Genomic DNA, 24,127 nt, shown 5'->3' on the forward strand with positions numbered 1-24,127 from the left:
TTGAATGCACTCTAGTTTCCTGGGAAATTGAACCCAGCAGCGCTTCGAAAAATTTTGCTCAACCTGAACGGTTTGCTTGTGGAGCAGAGCCTCGGTTATGAATGGATTATGGGAACGTGGAGAAATCGAGCAGGGGGCAGAGGCTTCGTTGAGTGTTGCGAGATCCTCGCCGGTGTCGCAGGCAAATTGAGAAATTTAGTCACAGAGAAGAACTATTTCGTTAAATAAACCCTAGTATAAGCATCGAATGTATTCGGGTTACCGGTTTTGTTTCTTTCGTTTTAGAACGAGCTCTGCGAGATAAACGAGGGCGAATGTGAAATTAGAGAAAAAGGATATTTTGTTTGAATCCCATCTCTGCAGGGGGAGCAAATTTTGCGATGTTTGCAGGCCAGTTCCTCCATCCGCGCGGCGCAACACGGTTTCACTCAATTCCTTGATTTATCGTATCTCATAAACACGATTACCGTGCGGTTTCGTCGGTCCGGAACGGTACACGTACTGGGCAACGAGCATATCCAGACCGTTTCAGTCTGCTGGAAAACAGAAGTCCATAAATGGCGCAGGCTGGCGCTGTTTAACGACTTTCGCGAAGCCAACAACCGAAGAGCAACTCAGTGCGCTTGTTGGAGAGTCGTTCCCGCGCGTGGATGTATCGCGCGTGGTCGTTGGTCCGCGAATAGCAAAATTTTCGATGCATAAAACAATTTGCACGCATGCAGGAGAGAGTTGCCAAAACCCTGTTACCTAAGACACTTTATATCATATTTCATATTCTCTTTTTAGGAGTCTATGTGAAGTTGGACCCACTGTCGCAGAATTTTGGAGTGATAGTTATTTGTTGCCCAGTTGATGAGTAAACTGTGGATGTTTGAAGAATATAAATTCTATTTAGAGACTTTGTTCACTCTCTAAGTATTGTAGCGTGTGGTTTAGTATGGATATTCTGTATCTACACTTTTGTGTACTTCGACGTCTACTATCGTCGAATATTTTCCTGCTTCTAAACATTTTCCACACTTTATATAAATAGCCTATATTTTCCACTGAATCATGTATTCTTCACAAAAATTGGTGAAGTGCAGTATGGATAACTAGTAACTAGTAACCATTAAGCAACTCTCCTTAAGGTTCGGTCCAGGTTGAATGTCTTCTACTTCGTTTCCGCTTTTCATTCTATATCCGTTCCGAAAAAGGTTCCATTTTTGTATTCAAGCCTTCCGTTCGGTCAGGCTATTCCTTCGTCACTTTATTTTCTGGCTCCGCGATCCGAACTTTTTCCTTTTTCTTCCTTTTTTCCGTTCTCCCTGCGTCCAACGATATTGAATTTTCATCATCCCGCATTAACCTTCCTTTTTTGTTGCCCGCTATCCTATATTGATTAATGTATCCATCTGTTTCTTCGTGCTCTCGCTTCCGTTTTATTATTTTCCGCGCGCACTTTCTATCTTCTGGCCAGGTATCGTTCGTTTTTATTTCCCCTTGCTCTTCCCATTTTTCCCATTCTAGCTGCCAGTAACCGTCGGATATCGTGCCGATAATGAATATTCAAATTTTAAAGGAGACGCCCGCGCGCCGATATCCGACTACGCAGAACGGTCGCGCAAAAATTTAGAAACAATGGACATTCCGATACGTGACTTTGCGAGGCTCGACGTGCAATCGATCTCCCTGAGCTACCACCAATATCCTTACTTCTTCCTCTTCAATTTATTCGAATTGGCACGCTGTTTGCGTTCGTTTCGTTATATCGAAAGCGTAGAGGCGTAAAATTAAAATTTCAAGTGGAATGGCCCAACTTTGCTTATAGAACTAAGATTAATTTTGAATCTTCTTTATTCAGGCACTCGTATAAGTTTAATAGAAAGATCTATCGAGAGCGATTGTCCTTGTTTTCCAACGTTTCCCTGTGTTTCTTTCCGCTGAAATTTCCCGAAAAGACTGGGAAACTCTTGACCTCGCGTTGATTATTTATACTGCTTCGAACAACAAAGTTCAACGTTCCATCCTCTGAAGTCGTTGTTGCAGCGTTAATACACGTAATGCACGGTGCCCAACTCCCACAACAAAGTAGTTCAGGCCGCTATTAGTCTGACGGGTGTCTGACTCGTGACGACCTTATCTACTGCGTGGCTGCGTGTCTGACATAAGTACAGCTTATCTACTTTCCGCCCTGAACAACTTCCCCACGGATCGTTTTCCCGTGATTAATAGCGTTTTTATTACGCTTGCCAGCTTCATCTGCTGTGATTCGGTAAACGAAAGACTCAAAATTCGTACAAACCTACAAACTTTCATAATACCTAAGGAGCAAGCAGGAATGCGTGAATTTTCGGCAAATAAGTATTTCCATAATTTGCAAAAGAAAAGGATTACTCAAACGCTGCGAACACGATGACGAGAAAAACTTCTGCTTCGCGAAATTCCAAAGCACTTCTGCACATAATTCATTTCATTTAGCCAGGATCATAAAATTCCTTCGGAAAAGCCGTGCTGGATTTAATTAGTCTCTTTTGAATTTACATACACATTCGCGCAGCGTCGTGCTTGACAGATCTCGAATTTTATGAAACACTTTTCCACAGCTTCGAGTTTTTTTTCCCGAGACATTTAACGTTTTAATCGACAGAAAAATCTCATCGGGTCCGCAGCTCGGCGGCGCAAATTTCGTCGGCTAACCTTGCCCTGTTAATAAAATGGCCACACGATGGCTTGATAGCGACGCAACGAAAAACAAAGGTCACAATGTCGCGTTAAACGAGCGCCGGTTACGCGCTGATCCCGATCGGCCAATTTGACACGCGACCTGGGCTCTCACCTCACGCGTTGACGGCTCCGCCATCGCCACTATGCTTAAACTAATTGCGCCTACATATACCATGGCGATACACGGAAAAAAAACAAAAATCGAGCACCCGTACAGCGTCGTTTGGCGTGTATAAACAGTAACGAAACACATCGGCCATAATTGCGTTCGCTGTTTGCTCGACGGTTCGAATAACGATCACCGTTGCCGTAGCCGTGCACAACATCCAAATATTTGTCCTGCTCCATCGAATCATTTCGATGCGTGTAAACGTAAAAAAAAACATCGCATCCTGTGCTAAACACCGTTGGCTGCAAACGCGCCCAACGATTCGCGAGAAACTGCTTTTTGATTGGTCGTTACGCGTTCGTTTTTCATTCTTCTGCCCTCCGGAAAATACCATGAAATTATAGAGAAGATATCGCGTATCGAACGTATGGAGGAAGGTAAACGAGGAAACGGTTGGACGGGTGCGCGTGAGTGTGTCGAAGTCTGGTCTCGTGGAACACGTTCCACTTAGAACACGTTCAACGAGAATTTAAGATTCACGAGCGTCGGGGAACGCGAACTACTTCCTCTAGATCCACGATCTTGTTGTCGAACCACGACTTTCCATCAATTAGCCCCGTCCCTAGCGATAACACGAATGATTGCGATCCCTAGAACTGTATTTCACAGAAGCAGGTAGTTCTGTTCTCATTCTTCTTCTACTTGGGGTTGGGGGGATTCGATTGGCTTTAAGAATTTCGAAGTAAATGAGTGAAAATATACAGGATATAGTAAGAGCATTATTAATATGGATGATAATATACTTTGCATGTCTGTTTAGGAAGTTGGGTAGTTTGAATAGAAGGAACATACTGGGGCAGTTGAAGCCCCTTCAAATGGTGTGTAAAACCACCGCTAATTGGATCACGCACGGCCAAAATGCTTTCAGCCCTTCTCCCCTTTTGTGCTTATAGATAATAGGAAGATAAAACAATGGATGCAGGAATACCTGCTTATACAAATTCAAGTCTTTAAATTCTCAAATATTAATAATTTTCAAATATTTAAATTTTCAAATACTAAATAAAAAAATGGACTCCAATTTCACGTAACTACGTCCACACACTATTGTACTATATTAAACTCGAAAAATGTATTTTCATTTTTTTCCAATGATATAAAATTGTCGGAATCTCATGTTTCATTTTACAACCTCCATTATATAACTCACAATAATATTTGAATTTTAAAAAATATATAAATTTAAATCTACATATGCTAGCACTCTCACAGAAACCAAAGAAGCAGGAACTCTTCGAGATAAACCAAGTAGTCGACTTTCAAAGGAGTCCGATGACTTTATAATTCCCCCGTACACCCGAGGGTTAATCCTTTAATCCAATCACGATGAAAGAGACGTTCGGTGTTCGAACGCACTTGAATCAAGATCAGGAAAGGCGACTCGAGATCCTTTCGGATCGGAGGGTGATAAGAAGCTCCTCAAAGGAATCAGGAAAGAGCGGTTGCTCTATTTCAGGGCACCCGATAAAAGAAGAATATAAATGCTAAGTGTCCACTCTCTTTGCGCTCGAATCTGCTCCTCTCACGAATACGCAAGCTGTCGTTGCGCCGCGAGGAAACCGTCACGTTCTTCGCGAGAGAAGACTGAGTGATCATTCCATAGGGAATTGCTTCCGAAATTGTGGCGTGCATGCGTAACACAGCTAATTCTCCCAACAATTATTCCTCTACGGTTAACACAGCGGCGCCTCCTCCATTAGCTACATTAGACAGCCTACAGTTGATGCACTTTAGCAATGCCCCACCGCGTCAACTAACTTTCCTCCCTAATCGCCTTTGACGATGAATAACTTGCGCCGTGTCAGATCCACGCAAACGGGAAAATTTTCAGGAAATCTAGTCACTATTTTATACCATATCGTTACGTTACACGAGTTTTCATTAAGAGAGTAATGCTTATCCAGTGATAAGTTGGTAGCATATATTGTTAACACTAGTTTTCTATTTGAGTACACGTCAATGAACTTCAAAGGGAGGATTGACCCCTCGATTATCAGCGTGTTATGTTTGACCGAGATCCTGGGAGGGAGTTGTATCGCTATGTATGCTAATCACGTTTACGAACTGGCTTTAGGTGATTAGGACAGGATTCCTCTCATAAGTCAACTGTCTTCCTGTTTTCATCTAAAGTACCGCTTCCCAATTTCTAGAATCACTCTCTTACTCACTCGTAGAAAAGAAATGCGATCAATCCTCAGCCATAAATCTCCATAACAAGCTGGAACTCCGAACGTACAAATCGCTAAAACATGAATTGATCGAACCACTAATGACTCCGAGCATCGCGCAAACAAACGATCGCCTAAAAGCCACCCCCGCAAAAAAAATTCAACTGGTATGCGCCGTCCATGTCTGTATTCGCAAACGTACCATTCGCCCGCTTCGTTAATGTAAATAACAAGATAAATTGCAGAGAGCCCCGCCCCGATTCCGTGTGGGAACATGAAACAGGGCGGTTCGAAGGGCAAATCGGCGAAAAGAAGACACCACGATGTATCAGCGTTCGGCAATCGCATTAACCCTCCCCTATTCGCCACTCACCCCCGTCTCAGCCTTCAACCCCTATATTCTCGCGCCTCCTTCGTCGCCTGGCACAGTCCTGACCCCATTCTTGCTACTCAAAAGTTAAGTCTGGAAGTTAACTTTACAGCTTCCCTGTCCCTTCTGCACCTCTGGCCAGGGACTAATTTCGCGATATGCAATTGGGTAACACAGGTACGCGTCTTGGGATTCACGTACAGCAAAGTTCCGTGAAAACGAGTGGAAATTTGTTTCAACAGTCTCAAGAATTTGCGATCCGCTTTGGAATTTATCAATTTCGTGCTTGCCACTCGATAGGTGGCTCAGGAGAATATGATATTATAGTGGAATGTGGGAAAGTGTCTATGAAGAAGGAATGTTATAGAAACATTAAAGTTGAAGTGCCTTGTGGGGAAGAGTTTTTTACTATGTGGAAAGTAGTAAATAAGTAACAATATTCAATATAACTAATCAGTGACCCAATTCATAAATATTATATTCTGATATGATTTTGTGTCTAAAACAGGGGATCATAACTAGAGGGATTGCTTCTTATTACGACAGGCAAATTGGACGTTAATCATGTCGATGCGACGTCTCTGATCGAACGTCCTTTATCGCGTCGTTCTGGCAGGAGGGAAATGGAGTTCATTGGTAGGAGATCGATGATGCTCCTATCGTCATTCACGGCGCATTCTATTTGATAACAGACGCAGCAGCATGAATGCGTTAAGCTACGTGAAAAATTTACTTGCTATGAAAATACGGATGTGTCTGTTGTTCTTTCCTCTCATCCATGATCAAAGTTAGGGGAAAGAGAACGAGATAACTAGGAAATGCAAATGAATTCTGAATTCTGCTGTTCAATTTGCGAAATGAACGAAACTACTCTCAAGACACAAATACGTTCAAGGTATAGAGATGGTGAAAATCTATTCTGAAAGGTTATAAAAGAAATGAGGTGCTTCAGAGCTTTACCTAGAACGATAAAATAATACGAAAACTCAAAGAGGAAAATTCCCTATGTCAAAAACTGATGACGTATATTTCTTCAACTCGTTACTTTCGAGTGGTATACTAAAGGCTTCTTAACGATCAGAATATCTTACTTTTCTCAGCAACAGAGAAACTTAAACTGTTTACGTTTCGTCTACCGAAGAACGCTCGGTCTATCCAACAACCTACGCAAAATAACTTTGCCATAAGCAATCTGTCGAACTGTAAACATACTTCCACAGTAGCTGAACTTCCAGAAGAGTTCAAGGAAATCTTTATACATGTTTACAAGCAGCCAACAGAAGAGAACCTTAAATATCACGTATATCTACTCACATTGACTTCAAAATACCCCGTAACATTTATCCGTCGCTTAATCCCGTCGAAAGCAACTTGCCTTATGCGATCTAACACAGAATAGCACGCGTCTCTCGACAAAACCCAAGAAAGCTTCCTCATCAGCCGCACACGAGCCCCTTCATCTCTTTTTTTATTTATGAAGTCTGGGGCAACCCGGATAAAAGTTGCAACGAATTTATCGCACCTGGTGGATCAGGCCAGTCAGTTTACAGCCACCTGAAACGGGGCGAAAACATGCTTACGGGAAGTGAGGACGAAAGAAGTAAAGCCGATCAGCGGCGACTGGAGTAGCAGCAAGTGGACCGAGCGAGATTTTCATTGGCCATCGGCTATTAAACTTCTCTGTACGGAACGCGTTGTGTCCTTTCTTCCTCGATTCGATCCAAGTCCACCCCCCTGCAGCGATACGACTCGCTGTAAGTTGCACGCCCCGTCATAAATCCAGCAACGATTCCGCGCGGCGAAGGCAGTTCAAATTTTAAAGGAGCGCACGATAAACCACGTCAGCGGAGCTCTGCGTTTCGACGAGCGTAACGTGCAACTAGGAAATACAGCGGTCGCTTTATCGGCTATATTTTTCGACCATTCGCGGCGAGCTGACGCGGTTACGTATTGTTTACATGATTATTATTTTAATACGCTATGGGCTGGCGAAACGACCACTGGTTCGTATACAGCGACTCGTTCGTGACGCTTTGTTACATCAACTACCAACCTGAATAACGACTACGTGGTATTCCCGCAATGTGGAATATTTCGCGGAGTCCATGTTTTTAGACAAAATGATCAGAATATTTCATAGCTGGAGAGCTAATAATGTTTTTGCGCAGTTTGATGACATAGTGGTAGAAAAATATGTGAGAATTAAAAGTGGTGGTAGTTAAGATGAAAGTTAAAATTAACGCAATTATAGTACAGAATAGGTGAAAGAAAACTTTTGACTTCTAAGAGATTGTTTTATGTGAAGATTTCGAATGGGTTAAACGAACTTATAAATGTTTCAGTTTTCCTTGCATTTCTATCTAGTTTTGATTACTTCAGTTAAAGAGAGAGGCGGATTTTATACAGAATAATAACGTTCGACGTTGAAAGCACAACAGTCTAACGAGCCGCAAAAATAGCAGCTGCCAACTTACGTTCGACCCCTTTTATCGTTTCCTATGAAATAACCGAAATCTATTCGTACCCGAGTCACGGACTTTCCCAACGAGTTCGTTAGCTTTTTGCGCCCGTTTTACCCCTTTGGGTATGAAGGTGGGGCTCGTTTGCCTTCTACAAAGTCTCGCAAAAACTTTCCTTTGCTCTTACGTTTAATTCGACGATTTTGCGAGAGCTAGCGCGATTCGTGATTCATTTCGGGTCAAGTAGAGATCTCGTAACGGTATTAGCTTAAAGTTAATGCAAAAAGGAGGACGTTTATCTGATTTACTGAATCTACTAATATTTTCATTGCTAAATGTAGGCTACCTCACTTTAACATGGCTTTTATATTTCACTGTGGTGGGAAAAGAATTGCAACCCACTCAGTTTCGTACATTTTTCATGCAAGAATTATACGTAAAAAATGAATGAAAGAATGCTCATGTTACTCGAATTGTACTGAAGTGAGGGAAGAACGAGCATTTGTTCGCTTGGTCGAAACGCACCATAAGAAACAACCCCCGCGATTGCATTGACTTAAAATTGAGCTCTGAAACCGGAGATCAACGAATCGAAGCAAACTCGTTTCCCCCCTTCCTTCAACCGATCATTTTTCCTTTTCAAGACTCTACTTCACGAGATGCCTCAGCAAACAGTGTCTACTCACGTTACCGCCACAGTGCTCCAAATGTCATCTCTCCCATTGCAAACCACACACCCTCCTTTCTGCATCGACCAGCATGCACAGAAAATTCACAATGTAAATCACTCACCGCGCAGCGCCAGGACGACCGCGACGATCCACAGGAGACTTCGACCCACGTGGCGCGAAGGATCGACGAGCAGGCTGCGGTGCATCCCGATGCACCGACCGATCCCTGGCCGTTCTCCGTTGCTCATCGAACTTCCGAAAACGAGACGAAACGTCGAAGATGGCACGTCCACCGGAGTCCAACCCCCTCGCAGGGGTGGCTGCCTTCCGCTATACTGCTCCCTGGCCCGTCCAGGCTGTGTGTCCTTCCCGATCCAACTACGACGCGCAACTGTTCCTTGATCCAGTCTCTCGGGCATTCGCCGCGTCGGGCGCCAGTGAGAGACTGCTCGACTTTGGCCGCGCGCGACAGGTTCCCGCGGCGATTCGTGATTCGTGCGCAGCCGGTCGGCCTCGACCACCCTCGGCTCCCCTCGACACCCACGCACTCAGACGTCCTGCGCTCCCGCTAGCTGGCCACAGCCACCCTCCGTGCACGTACACGACCGAGGCCTAAGTACGAGTATCCACGGGGTTACGAGAATCTCCGACCGCAGCTCAGCCCGCGCACCACCACCGCCGCTACCACTACCACCACCTACCTCCGCGCTTCGTTCTGTCCAGGTACAACCCCCTCCTCCCTCTCCGCCTCCTTGTCTGGCCAATGTACCGCTGCTACCGTCTCTCCTCGGCGCGTGTTCTCGTGCAGTTTCCACCGTTGGGATCGCCATCCCCCGAGCGGCGACCATCAAGCAGCCGACCTCAAAGGGCGAGGGAACTCGGTGTAACCTTACGCCACCGCCGCGGACGCAAATTAAATAGCGAGCTGCCGGGTTACGGTGACGATTAGCCGCTCCTACGAGGACTCCGTTTCGCTGGTCCGTTGGTTCATCTTCAGCCTAAAATAGAATTATGTTGCTGGAGAGGGACGATGTTACTGTAGTTCTGAGTCTGATTTCGAAGTGTGTTATTCTGCCCTCGTAATTGTATTTATAGTGATTTTCAAAGGGATTGTTTGGTTTGTTAGCTGAATATGTATTTTCCGAGGTAGATCGTCGGGGTGTAGAGATATGGGTTTTTGGAACGATGGAGTTTAGAGAGGATGAAGTTGGTCAAAGGGAGGGTTAAATGGCGAGAACGCTTAGTAAGGAAACGTTGGCGTTTCTGTGTATGAATAGCTAAAAGGATGAATCGGTACGATGAGTTGTAGAAAAAGAACTGTCGGTTTTTGGTCGCCGCGCTGTTAGGTACGTACCTACGTGGAAAATGAACTAAGGAACTACACTATCGAGGTGAATTAAAAGGCGAGATTCGAATAATAATCCGCCGTGTGGCCGCGTTACTTAATAAAATGGGGGAAATGAGGGAACGGCGATATTAACAGGAGGGTAGTTGAAATTACACGCGTTTGACGAGAGCTTTTAATCGTGCCCTGCGACGAAAAGATGAAGACCCCACGGTTTTATGTAAACGTTGTAGATAGGAAAATTGAATCAAATAACCATTTCCCCCTTTAATTAAAATACATTTCGTTTGCTGCTCGCATTGTATAAATATTTCTTATTAATTCCAGCACAGCATAATCGCGAGATATTATAAACGTGTATTGATAATCGTCAGATGAGACGGAGCAAGCGTGCGTTTATCACAGCGACGTGAAATGGACATTAAATCGAGATGGAAATTCGATTTCACGGCGAGAATTATTTTCCAGGTTTTCAACCGAGTTTTCAAATGTCAGAAACGAAGGTGAACTCGATAATCGACAACAAGTGACCCCGAGCGCACCGTCAAAGAGCGATGGGAATTGTTGCCGTGGTCATACGCGAAAATTAAATTGCGATAGAATACGACAACGATCATCCGCATCGTTTTCTCCATATTCTTCGGAAGAGAGTTAGTACAAGAGATAAGCAAATTTTCCGTTTCTGAATAATCGTGTTACTTTCTAAAAGTTAATTAAATAAATCAATATTCACCTCGCATTTAAGAAAATTTCTCTGGCGTTCCTCTTAATAAATACAAACTAGCGAGGATGGATTAGCTTTCTCAGCCCTCTCTTCATTTTCTTCCTTCCCTCTCCCATCACCACAACCCTTTGCCCTACAAAAGAAAATTGAAAATTGAGGGCTGAGGAGAGAAGGGAGGAAAACGAATGAAGGCAGAAACCCTCTGAGGGATGGGATACAGATAAGAGGACCTGAGGGGGTGAAAAGGGATAAAGGGACAGGAGGGAGGTCCCAGGCATCCTGAGTCACCACCCTCGAGATACTCACCCAAGGAACCCCGAGGGCCCGAGGAAATCCGACCCCGCCGAAGGCAGCGGAGGATCTGTGGATCTGACGGTCCCGTGGTTGTATTTATAGTTTGCAGAGAAAACAAGATAATGATTTCGAGTCCACTGATTGGCTGATCGAACCCGCCAAATTAAACTACCGAGACATAATTCGTGAGCGATTGATACACCGGATGAAATAATAACTGTAGTGCAAATTCCACCTGCAAATACTATTAATAATAATTTCACCTATTGTTTACCACAAATTGTTAATAATTCCTATTCTCCAATACTGAAATTTATATCAATCCCGCTAACTTCCATACAATTTCCTATTCGAAGTGAATTTCACTTTGTCCTTAAAATTCAATTATTTTAGTAGATATTATACATGTTTGAGAGCAAGTTGCAATAAAAAAGAGAATCTACATTGCAAGAGAAGTTAACTTTTCAATTCCCTTTTTTTTAGAATACAATGTCTCAAATATCGTGACATGGTTCTCAATAGGAAGCAACTGGACTATGAGTGGCCACGACAGCTGAAACAACTTGACACGAGCGATACGATTAAATAGCCGTGGCATATGCGACAGATTAACTCCTCTTTCCGGCGCGGCGTTCCGCTTCCGTAAATCCTTTGACGTTCGCAGCTTCCGGGCTCCGTGATTAACTTACCGCCGCCCGACTTTTGACGTTCGCCCGCAAACTCTACCGTTATCAGGCCGTCGCAATCGAGTTTTGCCACGGGGGATAAGTGAAAAGTCAAAAAGCTACCTATTCCGATCGATATCAATCTTCATTCTTCCACCGAAAACAGAATTACGAAATCGAATACGTGAGCCGGCTGAATAACGTGATGATACTGTACACCAATTCTACCTCGAAATCAATTTTTCACTCCCCCTTAAAAACTGTCCTATTTTCAAAAATGAACATCCTAGCTGCATAAATATTAATAAGAAGCTTGATCACCTCTCAACTTGGTCGTTTTAGCGTTGTCAAATAAATTACTTTGAAAATATGCTCCCTTCCTTTCCACGTAATTTATTTTTCACAGTGATACCCTATCAAGGACATAAATGTCTGCCGACTCGAATTTTCCCAAGGAGAAAGAAACGCCACAAGTGTATCTGGGACAGTATCGAAAGCGATCGTTCAACCCGTGAAATAACAGCACGCGCCATTATACGAATAGATATTGGAAAGCAGTTTTTATTGGAAACTGATAGCCGTCGAGTCGCTTTTTGCCACACGAAATCTATTGTTGCAGGCCGAGGCACGGTCGACGATGCAAATTGTTGGAGAACTTGGGGCGCAACAAGAACACGCATAAATGGTGGATCATTTGCGGGCAACCCCCTACCGCGATCACCTTGTTTCTGCGATTATTTGTCGCAGGCGATTGCAACGACCGCTCTTAACCGCTAACATCTCCGGTCAGGCGATCGCGGACCAACGTTTTGCGGTGAGTTAATATCAAAGTAAAGATAATGATTAATCGCCCACCTCGGTGATATATCATCTGTGGTCCCCTACTGATTGCTCAGAGTTGAAACAGTGGAAAGCAGAAGGACACGGTGGAAAATTGTTTTTCTGCATTTGTGACCTATTTTTCTGCGCACCCTATGACCTACTTAACCCTTGCTAAGGGCGACGTGTACAGAGCGTCGACCACGAGAAGTATTATAAGCTATTTTCTCGAGAACTGTCAGACGCAGAGACAACTTTTTTTAATATTTTAGACTCCCAGGAGAGTAACACAGTGCATATCGCTTGTTTTCTTTATGACGGAATAGCTCCTCTAAAATTAAATAATGACTAGATAAAATACTTTTTGCATGTCTAAAATACAAAGCTTCCGTTGAGTCTTTATCTCTAGTAGTTATCGAAAGACATTTGTAATATTTCTACTAAATAATTATAAAAAAATATAAACAAGGCAGAACTCTGAATGGAAGAATAATTAGCAATTATTAATAAAAACATATCATGTGCCCACTACAGCAAACGTATGTCAATGATAACGACGTTGTTACAACTCTCCACCATGTAAATGTTACTGCTCCACTCTTGCAAACTAATTCAACTTCAATTGAAACATGGGAATAATGTTTATACAATGAAATGGATTTGTGAAATTTACATTTAAGTGAGACAAGCTCGTGCAGCTTTACTCTTTTTACTATTTCCTTAACTTTGTTCGATCCACTATTCACCTGTCGACACTGCCATTAATTATCCTGTACCTGTAAGTAATTATTTCAACCCCTTCGATACACCTCGCAACGATGGTCGAAAAATTGCTAAAACTTTCCGAGTAAACGAGATTGAGGTACCCTATGGGTCTCTTTTTTTCTTCAAAATACTGAAACGTCTAACCAGAATTTATTTCTTCCTTTATGTCCGCGTTTCACCGTGCACCCTACTAGACGCGAATAAACACTTCAATTAACTCGAGTCGAAGGTTTTAAAAATCGATTCGCAACAGCTATCGCCACGTACTTTTGCTTTACAATTTTTCTCCACTGAAATGTGACAACCGTAATAATATTCACGCTAACTACGAGAGGCCACGCGGGTCAAGTAATTTAAAAGATAAACTGAAGATACAAATTACGCGAGGAAAAAGAGATAATCGTAAGTCTAGTCAGATGCAGAGATAATGCAATTTAAAACCACGACGAAAAATACGAGCGTCACGCGGTGGACCTTCCATGAACGAAGATCGCACGTTCATTCGACCCCCTGCTCGCGTAATCGCTGTCCCTTGCTACGTTAATATTTTTAATGGAAAGCAACGGTTATAAAATTTTATGAAAGTTTTATGCGCTCAGCGCCAGAATCAATGGACCCTCGGCATTTTCGATCGTACTCTGTTACCCCTAGTGAATGGCAAAATAAAACAAGCCATTCTCTATGTGAACAAAAGGCAAATAAATTCTCGAGATTATTACTTTCTATAAGATCGAGACTATTTTCTTAAGATCATAGGCAAATACAAATTTTCCTAGTCCTAACTTTTTAATAATGGTCCTAGTTTCCAATAAAACAGAAAAAATCCGTATGACCTTGGAATCTAGAAAACTGAATTTTTCAAAGGAAAAAGAGAAATTCGACAGAATCGGTGGTGATATTTTCTGGCGACCTACGTTCACATAGTTCAGATTACAAATTCCAGTTAAATTCGGTTACTAATAGAAACGAGGAATATGGCTGGGCCAATGCTATTGAAACGCGTAAACGAATTGGCCCAGTGTTTCCAATTCGAATCGAACCGATACCGCGATACTATCGATTCGTAACGAAAGCAATTTGTCGGTTAGATACGAGCACACACGTGTCTTCAATAGCGAAAGGGCCGAGCGTCTTGTGTGCCCGCGACACCCACACACCTACACGTGCACACGCGTCCCCGCAGCAATCAACGTGCTAATCAAGCTTTTGAATCAATTCAAAGGATTCAGTTTCCTGGCGGACGGAAGTTAAGACGAACTTCCGTTCCAATCGATGGGGTCATTATGGTAACTACGATCGCCCCGTCCGAACTATGCAATCGTGTTAGAACGCACGATTCGCAAGTACTTTCCTAAATGCATACTAAAGACTTCTCAATCTAATCGAAATATAAGAGCTCATTCTAGAGGAATAATTTCCGCAGCTGTTGTTGATAGGATTTACCTGACGCGATAGTACCACATTGAACAAATTCAAAGAAAGATTTTAAACATTGGAAATTTGAAAATTCCCACTTTAAATTTTTAAAGAAACTAAAATGCAAAAAATAACTTTAACTGCTAATATTCTTTTCTTCGTTTGCTTATGTATCAATGTGTATTTCAATTTCATAGAGAGTATGCTGCGAAAACGGACTGTTCCAATCACATAGTCGAAAATGGACTGTTCCAGTCACGTGACCGAAAATGGACTGTTCCAACCGGGACAGTCAATTTGTACTTTAAATACTGAATTTCCTAACTTTCAAAATCTCTACTGAATCTCTTACCTTTCAAAATCTGTACTGAATTTTGTCGTAATAAAAATCTTGTACAACTATTGTGCAATGTAGAATATTCACAGAATGGATATGTTATATTTTAAAATATGATCGTACATACCTCTCCTCCAACGAAAAGGCCATCAATTTTCTCGATGCTCTTCTCTTCATAATTAACCACCCGCCACGGATAACTTCTAGTATTTAACTTCATTGGTATACACGAAACATATTTGTTAATGTAAATATAATTGACAAATATATTTACTCAAAAACAAAATTGAACAATGCATCTGCAGCGTGCACACACTCTGTCGCCTTTAAACCAGTTTCAACTAAAGAGAAGGCGCGAGGCGCGAGCTTCAAAATACTTACGAAGCGCGCTCTAGTGTGTGAATGCCATACTACTTTTTCACTAATTGATTTTAGTACGTAACCTACACGTAATTAGAGAATTTATTACTGCTAGTCCGCTACTAACGAGTATAGAGAATTAACTGGGCAACACAGACGAAAGACGAATATACAGAATAAATAAGATAGGTTAGGAAATTTCGTGTCTCGTGTCCCATATTTTAAAATACCGACTTATTCAAAAACCACTGGTCTTCCAACGCCCTCTGCGATTTTCGAGCGGAGGATACTGGAAACACAATGTATTTCATTTTTAGCACTGGTAATACCAGCAACTGGGAACATATTCCTACCATACCAGCATTATTTCAATTCTTACCACGTATAGCGCTGCACTCTTATTTCGTGAACAGCCGCTAACGTTGAGCGCGACAGAAAAACGGTAATATAACACTCGGTTAAACTTTGTGGGAAATGATAAGGGGGCTGGCGAACTCTTCGAACCGAAAACAGGACAAAAAAATATATGAGGTTATAAATTTATTTTATATATTATTAATGATAAAACCGACAAAAAATTTCCAGAAAATATTTCTCAAATTTCGAAGAACTGTTTATTTATTTTAGCCAAACATTTACAGAAAAACGCATCCAGTTCAGTTCAGTAGAAATGCAGTATTTTCAGTGGCCTTAAATTAACACAATAACACCATAACATTATTTGAATCATTTTCAAATATCTTCGAAAACTGAAATCATCCTTCAAAAATATATTTAAACATTTGAGTCATGTCAGTGACATAAGTGTAATAAATTCCCATGTGTGGGTCGATTATTGAAAACGAGAGTTGGTGGGGATTTGAAGAAACGAACTAAATCGAGCGAAGAAAGCCGAATGTTGCCGATTCGCCGTTCGAGCATATTCGGCTTCCAACCCGAACTGCATTCGGTGCTCTTCTCGGAAAGTGTCAACATCGTGTCTGTTGCATGGTGTTTTCTGTTTTCATTTTCTTTATCGTGTGATCTAACGTACACATTTCAACGATACATAGCAGCGTGCTGTTGTACGGCTCGGTTTAAGATAGAAAATCGGTTGTGAAGAAAGTATAAATATGGCGGTAGCGAGTGGTGCTTTGTATAACGCGAGAACCGCCGTTCAGTCGTTCATGTCGTCAAACACGTATTACGGTTACGTACCGCCTTATAGAAACGAAAGTCAATTCAGTACTGTTCTCGAGCACGCGAATGTCGAATCGCCGGTGTTTGATCCCTGTTCGTACGATACAGCTATGGAAACTGACGATGACGGATGCGATTATTCTATAGCGTCCAGCTATCTGAATAACAATTCCGTAATTCTAGAGGCATCGGGGCAGAATCGCTTGGGAACAAACGAGAAGCAACAACAATGTCCACAACTGGCGGTTCACAGCGAAGCGGACACGCTTCGGCGCAGGAACCGGAAGCGATGCAACGGTGATCTCAGCCCTACCAGCGATCAGAAAAAGTTTCGTGAAGGTAGGAGAGAATTCATAATTCTAAACTTTCGAATTTCTTTATGAGAGCAATCGGTGGACACATTCCTGTTTACTATTTTATGTAAACATTATTCAAAAATGCGACCTCATCAATTCATATTCGTACATGATTCAAATAGATCTTGTTAGAGGTCGTTGTTTCTTTCCCTCTCTACGTTTTAGCGGGAAAATTTTTGAGCGCGGGAAACCACTTATTGGAAGTAAATCAGTATCTGTCTTTTATAAAATGTATTTCTTGGTAAAATAAATCACTCTCAAAGGAAATCAGTAAACGATGGAAGCATCAATGTCGTTTAACACCATCTCAATGCTGTAATTGATATTAAAATATGTAGATACTCGGTTTTCCCTTCTATGGGGAATGAGATTGTATATTTACATGTGACTACAGTGATTTTCATCCGATCCTGGCATTAAATTTATTTTGAAGCTTAATGCATCCTGTCGTCTTCTGTACCATGGCTAATGGTATGCAATGGAAAGCGTGGATGCTAATATTTTTTCATAAACTAATGACACTCTTAGTAAGTTTGGTCTTTTTTTGATGGTAAGGACATAATTTGCTGACAAAATGGATGACATAGGAGATATTCAATTAAATTAGTCAATAAATCAGTGGGTTTCCTTTCAGAGGCGGTGGCAACAAACACGCACACCACGATAGAGGAAATGCAGAAGACCATGGATTGGCCACGGTGTCTTATGAGTCGGACCTGTTACATATAAAGATGTTCAAGGATACAACCCTGAAAGAAACTTCAATCGTAAATGGGGGCTGCTTTTGGGCAGCAGGTAACCATAATCAATTAAATAATTCAGATTATAAATGTTTATCATCAAGCACTGGGTGTAAATCAATTGAAAACAGTACTGAGTATGAGAAGATTTTATTTGAGACACATGGATGTTCCATATATCACCTCCATCGATTACAAGCATACGATGGCAACACTGAGACAGAATTTTAAATAGGATATTCGACAATCGTCTTTAATGTTTATATTTTTTGTATTTGTTTCACAAAATGTATATTCATTATGCATAAGTATGTCATTGCATTGTATTGTATAGTCAAAAATAAATACTTACTTTTCTAATTCACAAGTCTAATCATAATCTAAGTTCTAAATAACACAATACAACTAAGAAAGACACAAGAATACCGTCCAATATCAAAAAATCTAAAAGTTTCAATGATGTGTATTTCAGTTGAAAAAGATGAGAGAAACAGAGAAGTTATAAATATTTATGATTTATTGACTTATTATTCATAAGCATAAGAATTACTTTATAAAATATTATAATTCAATATCAGAAATGATTGCTTTCGTTTCTCTCATCCTCTGCTTTTGCAGCTAGGCTTTCCAAATCTACTTCACCATCAAATGTTGGCTGTATAGGTACTAGTGGTCCAGCTGCTTCTTCTTGACCCTGTTCAGTGTCTTCTTCATTATTAGAAGTCTGTAACATTATAGTCAAGTTGCATTTCTATCCATTTATTCTTAGTCTCATTTTAATACGTGAACTTTAAATTACCTGTTGATTACCAGAAGAATCAGGCCTTGATTGATCAGCCTCTGCTAAGTCTTCATTATATCCCGATTTTGTGTTAGATACAGGAAGTACAGCACTTGCAGAATCAAGAGATGATGTTCCCTACGGAAAGTGATAGTATGATATGTCTTTCTTAACTGTCTAACGGTGACTTATCGGTAATAGTGCTTACTGGTAGATCTAAACGATCTATTAGTGGTATATGTGCAATAGGAGATGATGAAGTTCCTGCTTGAGATGATGCAGCTAATTCTCCCATAGATGATTGATTTTCTGTACCTGTACCTAATACTGCATCTACATCAGAATCTTCATCGCTAGATTGACAACTTTCACTAGCAGTTTGATCAGTTACTTCATTCTATAAAAAATATTGAATAATGCATGTAAAGATGTTTAATTTTTATCATAGATAAATTTAACAATAGTACTATGCATACCAGTGGATTACTTGATGATTGTGCATCTTGTAAAGCACGTAACGATCTCAATAAACGAGGTCGCAGCCTATGATCTTCACTTATAGCTTTAATTTCCCTTAATATAATGAGTAAATAACTTGGTCGCTTTTTATTTACGGAAATAAGAGAGCTTAGAACGTCTTTCAATTCAGAACTATATGATAAAATACGTAAATTATAGATTATAAAAGATATACTTTTTTAAGAGAAATTATACCTTATATTTTGAAGTGGATGTTCATCGTTTACTGTCGATGGTAGTCGAAATGATGAATGTGCTTCTTCCCATAAATTGTCAACTTGTTGTTGAGATACCTCGTTGGTCAAAATATTACTACGTGTAACAGTATTTTCTCTTTCTTGCTGTTGTAAATTTGAAGGCAATTGCAAGTTTAGAGAATACTGTGCTTCTGATCCAGATAAGGATGGTAAATTGTCACTTCCTTGGTCTCGATTCCGTTTGTCTTTCCTTCGGATAAAATTTATACGATGTAAACGTAGAAATTTTATTCGCGAGTGCCTATTGAATGCTTTACATAAAGTACATACATGAGAGAAGTATTGACACTCGATATAGTGTTTGAAGAAGATGCTGAATTTGCAATAGTTCCCGAAGAAGCATCTGTCGTAGTCTTCACACTTCCTGAGAGTAAGTTTTGTCTAGAATAACTAAAAATATAGAAAACAAATTTATACATGAACTTTAATATGGTATTATTTTCAAAATGTTCATACCATGCTTGAGATGAAATGAATGAAATAACAAAACGATACTTCGTTTAGTATATCACTTGTTGCGTAAAGGAGAAAAAAACACAATAGATGACACAAAAAAGAATGAAGCTGGAGTTATTGCTGATTTAGTATTTGTTGTTAGCATGGACCAAAATATTTGTGACCTTGAACACATTGTATTACATACCCATTGTTTACCTACCAACATACTATCCTCATTTAGATTCATTTTCGCTACCCATTGGACTACAGAAGCAAAATCTTACGTGCGACATGTTTTAAACGAGGGTAGTAATAAGTAAGAAGTACAAGACAAAAGGTGCACAGATAGACCGTGAAGTTTATTACTTTATGCAATGATACAAAGATTTACACAAAGATGGAAAGTGAATGTGCACGATCTCTTCATCACAAAACACCTAAACTCATAGAAAACTGTACTTTTTTAAAATAGTATCCAATTAGAAAGAGAAAAAACATCGCTTATTTCATTTAATAAGAGATCTGAAAAACTCAATTCCATAATTCGTAAAACAAATCTTACTTCGATATTGTATAAATAACATTTTTATGCTAAATGATTACATGATTGAAAAACTGACAATGACGCATCAAAATAGATAATAATTGCACCGCATTAAAACAGATAATGAAATTCATATTGAATATGTAGTGTATATATACATATATGTGTATATATTTTATTACCTTCGGAAATTATCCCAATAGTTGTTTGCTCTATTGCCAGGTGGTACTTGATTGTTTAGTTGCTGCTGCTGATGTTGGGAATTAGCGGATGTCATTGTAGCGGTATGAGATAATGCGGGAGATGAATTTGGTAATGATACCAAATTCGGTAGAGATGAGCTCGGCGGTAATGTAGAATCTAAGTTTTCACCGGGTGGATGAACATTGCGACTCAGATTAGAGTAGTCATCATTTCCGCTATTACTTCTCTGTTGTAATTGTGGTTGTTTCAACTGCATTTGTAATTGAACAATAGCTGAACGCATAGATTGTAATTGACGTTGTTGAGACCATAACATTTGACAACATTGTTGTATCGTTGCGCCCATCATTTGAAGCTGCTGAGCTTGAGAACCCATTACTAATTGCCGATAATATTCATTTGACCCTAAAAACAGGATATACAGTTTTTCATATGAAACAACATTATAAAGTTTAGCTTTCTGTGTTGATTATATCTTTTACCTTGCGGTAATTGATTCAATGGAGGTGGTGGACACGCCCACCAATTTCCATTGAGCCCATTCTCAAGTGTAGTCGTTTGCGGTCCCATATCCATTAAATTCTCCGCAGATACGCCATCTAAACCTTCATCGTTAGATCCTCCTTCGCATAAAAAATGATCACAAGGTCAGTATCACGGTAATTACAATGTAGTGCATAATATTTACCTATAACTGTAGAAGAAGGCCAAACGTTAGCAGGAGTACTTGTATGACTAATATGCGAACTTGAACTTCTATGGCTATTTACATCAGTTGGACCTCCTATATCACGGTTGACGCTAGATGAATGTGATGACTCCTACGTTCCAATAGAGTAAAAATGTTGTGGATATGGATAGTGATAAATTTTTACATATAATAATAAACATAAAATAAGTACCTTCCGCATAAAATCTTCGATTTGACGTCTTTTTCCTTGATTAGACTGTGACTCTGAAGTACTATTGTTGTCTTGCTTTTTCTCAGAACTAATGGATGTTGTAAGTGATGGAGGAGGCGTCGAAGTCGGATAAACAGATGAAGAATTACCATGGGTCCCTGATGCTGATGGTCGTTTAAATCGGAGTAGTTCGGCCTTGGTCGTTTGTAACAAAGCAGACTGTTGCCGAATCTCTCTTGTGACAGCCTCAATTTCTTCAACCGTTAGCCTTCCACCAGTATTCCTGGGTTTCTCATGACTCATTTCATCAGTATCACTTTGACGTTCAAACGAAATACTTGTTCCATTTTCTTCATGTCCATCCACATCAGCTGTAGCTTCACCATTCATGTCTACTTCAGGTTCAGCATCAGAGTTGGCATCCAAACACTCACGACCTCTTGTTGCTTCTTCCATTAATGCTTTTAAGTGAGCAAGTTGTGCTTTCATGGCTTCTAATTCGGCAACTTTATCTCTGTAAACGTTTCTTGGACCTTCAGAGCTACAACTACCCTTCTCAGCCATCTCTATAGCTTGCAATTCTGCAACAAGTTGATCCATGTGCTTCTTCTTTGCTTGAAGCTGAGCTAATTTTGCCGTTTCAGTTTCAAGTTGTTCCATGTTTACAAGTAAAGGCATGGCCAAACTAGATGTATTTTGATTGTCTTGTTGTAAAAGAGCTTGTTGAGTTTGACGTGCTTCGTTTAATGTTTCTGTAACGCGTAATTGTATTCCAACTAAACTGGCTTGATGTTCTTGTAATTCTGCAAGTTTCTCCTGTACATCTTCTAATTTCTTCCGTAATTGTGCTTCTCTATTCATTTCTTCATTTTCTTCTCCATCCTCCCAACCATTTTCCCCATTCTAGAAAAAAGATAATAGTACAAAAAATTGAATGTAACAGTTTTATATCAATTAATGAATAATAATTTTATAAGTTCAATAACCTCGCAAACCATCCCACGATTTGGATATTGTTCTAACAGTTTTGTTAGTTTTCTTTCGCTATCATGAAGATCCTCTAGCATAGTTCCTAGCTTCTCGCACTGAGCTTGTGCACGCTACATAAATTTAATATAGAATAAATTAAATATATTAGATACAAAGAAATTTTATATAACTCATGATAATCTTATGTACTTACTGGATCACTAGATTGATTAAGAGAATCCATCACTGTTGATGTAACTCTGATGCAGTCTCTGATTTCATTTAAACGAAATTCTACTTGACTCCTATCCGGCTATAATGATTGGATTAAAGAAACTATAGACATGCAGTATTAGGAATACTTAAAAATAAGAAAAATAATTATTTACCATTTTATTAACATTAGAAGGTTTTGTTCCCTGAAATCTTGGAGGAGATTGAGTTTGAGAATCTGTAGGAGGAACCATTTTTTGCCAATTGTATGTACAGTGATTGTATGGTTGTCCACAACTATACGCTAACACAATAATTTTTAGAAATTATAAATGAACTTATTATAGAAGAAGAAAATTAGTATTGAAAAACATACCAAATAAAGTAGTATCTTGATAAGTAGTCGATGGAACTGAGGAAATTTTACTGTTAATATTCCTATTCCTTTTTACTCTTAAGTGTTCCCTTCCGACAACAGGTTCCCAATCAAGTTGGTACTATTACAAGCAATTTATAAAATAAAACGGACTGATTAGACACACAGGAAATTATTAGTGGTTCCTAGAAATGGTAAGTGAAATACTGTAACTCTACTGCCCAGAGGTAGAATTGTATCTGGATATGTATTCTTAGAGAGAACTTCCCCACTATTCAGCTGTCTATTAATAGATTATCTTTTCACCTACTATATACAGATGCTGTATAAAGTTTTCATTTAAGAAGTTCAAATTACATCAAATTTAAGAATAAGTTGATATTATCTTTTAAACATTTTTTATATCTGTAATTAACATTGTATGAATTCAATTATAACAATATTACCAAAATTTATTTCAATTTATACTAAGTACAGCAACTTGTAACTTATGTTATTAACTTAAATAATTTTCATACATTATATTGTATTAAATATATTAAATAATACATTATAAAAATAAATAATTTAGAACAGAAACAGTATGCTTATTTTTTAATCAGTTTACCAAATTCTTAGAGTGCTGTATATATCCATGATAGGTAGAACGGTTTGCAAATTGATTAGCAGCTGACTGCTCCCTGTTTCTATCATTTCTGCTATTGCTTTTCGGCAGTGTGCCCGTGTTGCGTGTGCCATTGTTAACTCCCGGTAACATGTTCTGTCCTTTATTATTAAATATTTTAACACTGTTGAAGAAAGTTTATTTTTTGTTTGTTTGTTGATCTTCCACAGTTAACCTTGCTACGCACAATCTTTATCACGGTGTCATTTTAAGGAAACGCGATTTTCTATAAACGAAGGAGTGTCATTTACCTGTAAATACAGAGTCAATTACACAAGAAAGAACATTTCAGGCAAGCGATAATCAACTAAATCTGTGATCATTCCGACAAATGTTATGAAGACGGAAGTTCCAATGTATGAATCGGTATTCCGAGGCTCTTGCGTCAAAATACTTGGCAGGCTAATAAAAAGATTGAATACTAAAAATAAGTTAGGCCATTGACGCATTTACGGCTACGATTATAAGAATATATCGGTCGAAGTCAGGTATGGTATGGTATAGAACCTGCTGTCCCTTCTGTCAAGTGACGTCACGAGGTAGAGTGGAGACTCCTGTTCCATGAGTTCCTTCTGTCCAAACGTCACAACGTAGAGGCTGTGTTCCATTTTCACTGCGTGTACTGTAAACATGACGTCATTTCTACTTGCCAATAGCATCCCATTTCAACGAAACGCTATTGGCGAATTACTGTGATGTCTCAGATTCGCAGTACTC

General features: G+C 39.9%; 3 protein-coding genes across 4 annotated transcripts in view; 1 reads left to right on the forward strand and 2 right to left on the reverse strand.

The window, feature by feature from the left end:
* Window positions 1-8,887, reverse strand: part of LOC143180742 (cell adhesion molecule Dscam2) — a 129,829-nt gene extending 120,942 nt beyond the window's left edge. The window contains exon 1 of the mRNA XM_076380687.1: window positions 8,665-8,887. Within this exon, the coding sequence (XP_076236802.1) occupies window positions 8,665-8,791 (127 nt within the window). The 5' untranslated portion in view covers window positions 8,792-8,887. The remainder of the gene's footprint in view (window positions 1-8,664) is intronic.
* A 7,323-nt stretch (window positions 8,888-16,210) lies between these two features.
* Window positions 16,211-17,903, forward strand: LOC143180394 (uncharacterized). Its single transcript, XM_076380091.1, has 2 exons — window positions 16,211-16,786; window positions 17,440-17,903. Exons 1-2 carry the CDS (start codon window positions 16,381-16,383, stop codon window positions 17,772-17,774), a joined length of 741 nt encoding a protein of 246 aa, XP_076236206.1. The 5' UTR covers window positions 16,211-16,380; the 3' UTR covers window positions 17,775-17,903.
* Cmb (combover) lies at window positions 17,677-23,925 on the reverse strand. Of its 2 annotated transcripts, XM_076380090.1 has the most exons (16): window positions 23,662-23,924; window positions 23,354-23,534; window positions 22,747-22,867; window positions 22,547-22,674; window positions 22,372-22,470; window positions 22,175-22,288; window positions 21,189-22,091; window positions 20,975-21,107; window positions 20,769-20,909; window positions 20,265-20,691; window positions 19,371-19,490; window positions 19,039-19,290; window positions 18,801-18,975; window positions 18,533-18,721; window positions 18,343-18,462; window positions 17,677-18,267 (listed from the first exon to the last, which is right to left on the reverse strand). In XM_076380090.1, the coding sequence occupies exons 2-16, from the start codon at window positions 23,501-23,503 to the stop codon at window positions 18,118-18,120; spliced, it is 3,222 nt and encodes a 1,073-aa protein (XP_076236205.1). In that variant the 5' UTR covers window positions 23,504-23,534; window positions 23,662-23,924; the 3' UTR covers window positions 17,677-18,117. The 2 variants fall into 2 exon arrangements, 1 of the variants encoding a protein (XP_076236205.1); XR_013002121.1 differs by lacking the exons at window positions 17,677-18,267; window positions 18,343-18,462 and having other exon boundaries at window positions 18,582-18,721; window positions 18,801-18,926; window positions 23,662-23,925.
* Window positions 23,926-24,127: the final 202 nt, after the last annotated feature.

This window comes from Calliopsis andreniformis, chromosome 6 (assembly GCF_051401765.1).
Source record: "Calliopsis andreniformis isolate RMS-2024a chromosome 6, iyCalAndr_principal, whole genome shotgun sequence".
NCBI lineage: Eukaryota > Metazoa > Arthropoda > Insecta > Hymenoptera > Andrenidae > Calliopsis > Calliopsis andreniformis.

Bases quoted from the DNA above. Each gene is read 5' to 3' on its own strand.
- LOC143180394 (XM_076380091.1), top strand. From the start codon at position 16,381: ATGGCGGTAGCGAGTGGTGCTTTGTATAACGCGAGAACCGCCGTTCAG. The intron at 16,787-17,439 runs GTAGGAGAGAAT...TTCCTTTCAGAG, and splicing joins TCAGAAAAAGTTTCGTGAAG to GCGGTGGCAACAAACACGCA.
- Cmb (XM_076380090.1), bottom strand. From the start codon at position 23,503: ATGTTACCGGGAGTTAACAATGGCACACGCAACACGGGCACACTGCCG. The intron at 21,108-21,188 runs GTACTTATTTTA...ATTGGAACGTAG, and splicing joins TCGAAGATTTTATGCGGAAG to GAGTCATCACATTCATCTAG. The intron at 19,491-20,264 runs GTAATAAAATAT...CTATATTTTTAG, and splicing joins TATTGGGATAATTTCCGAAG to TTATTCTAGACAAAACTTAC.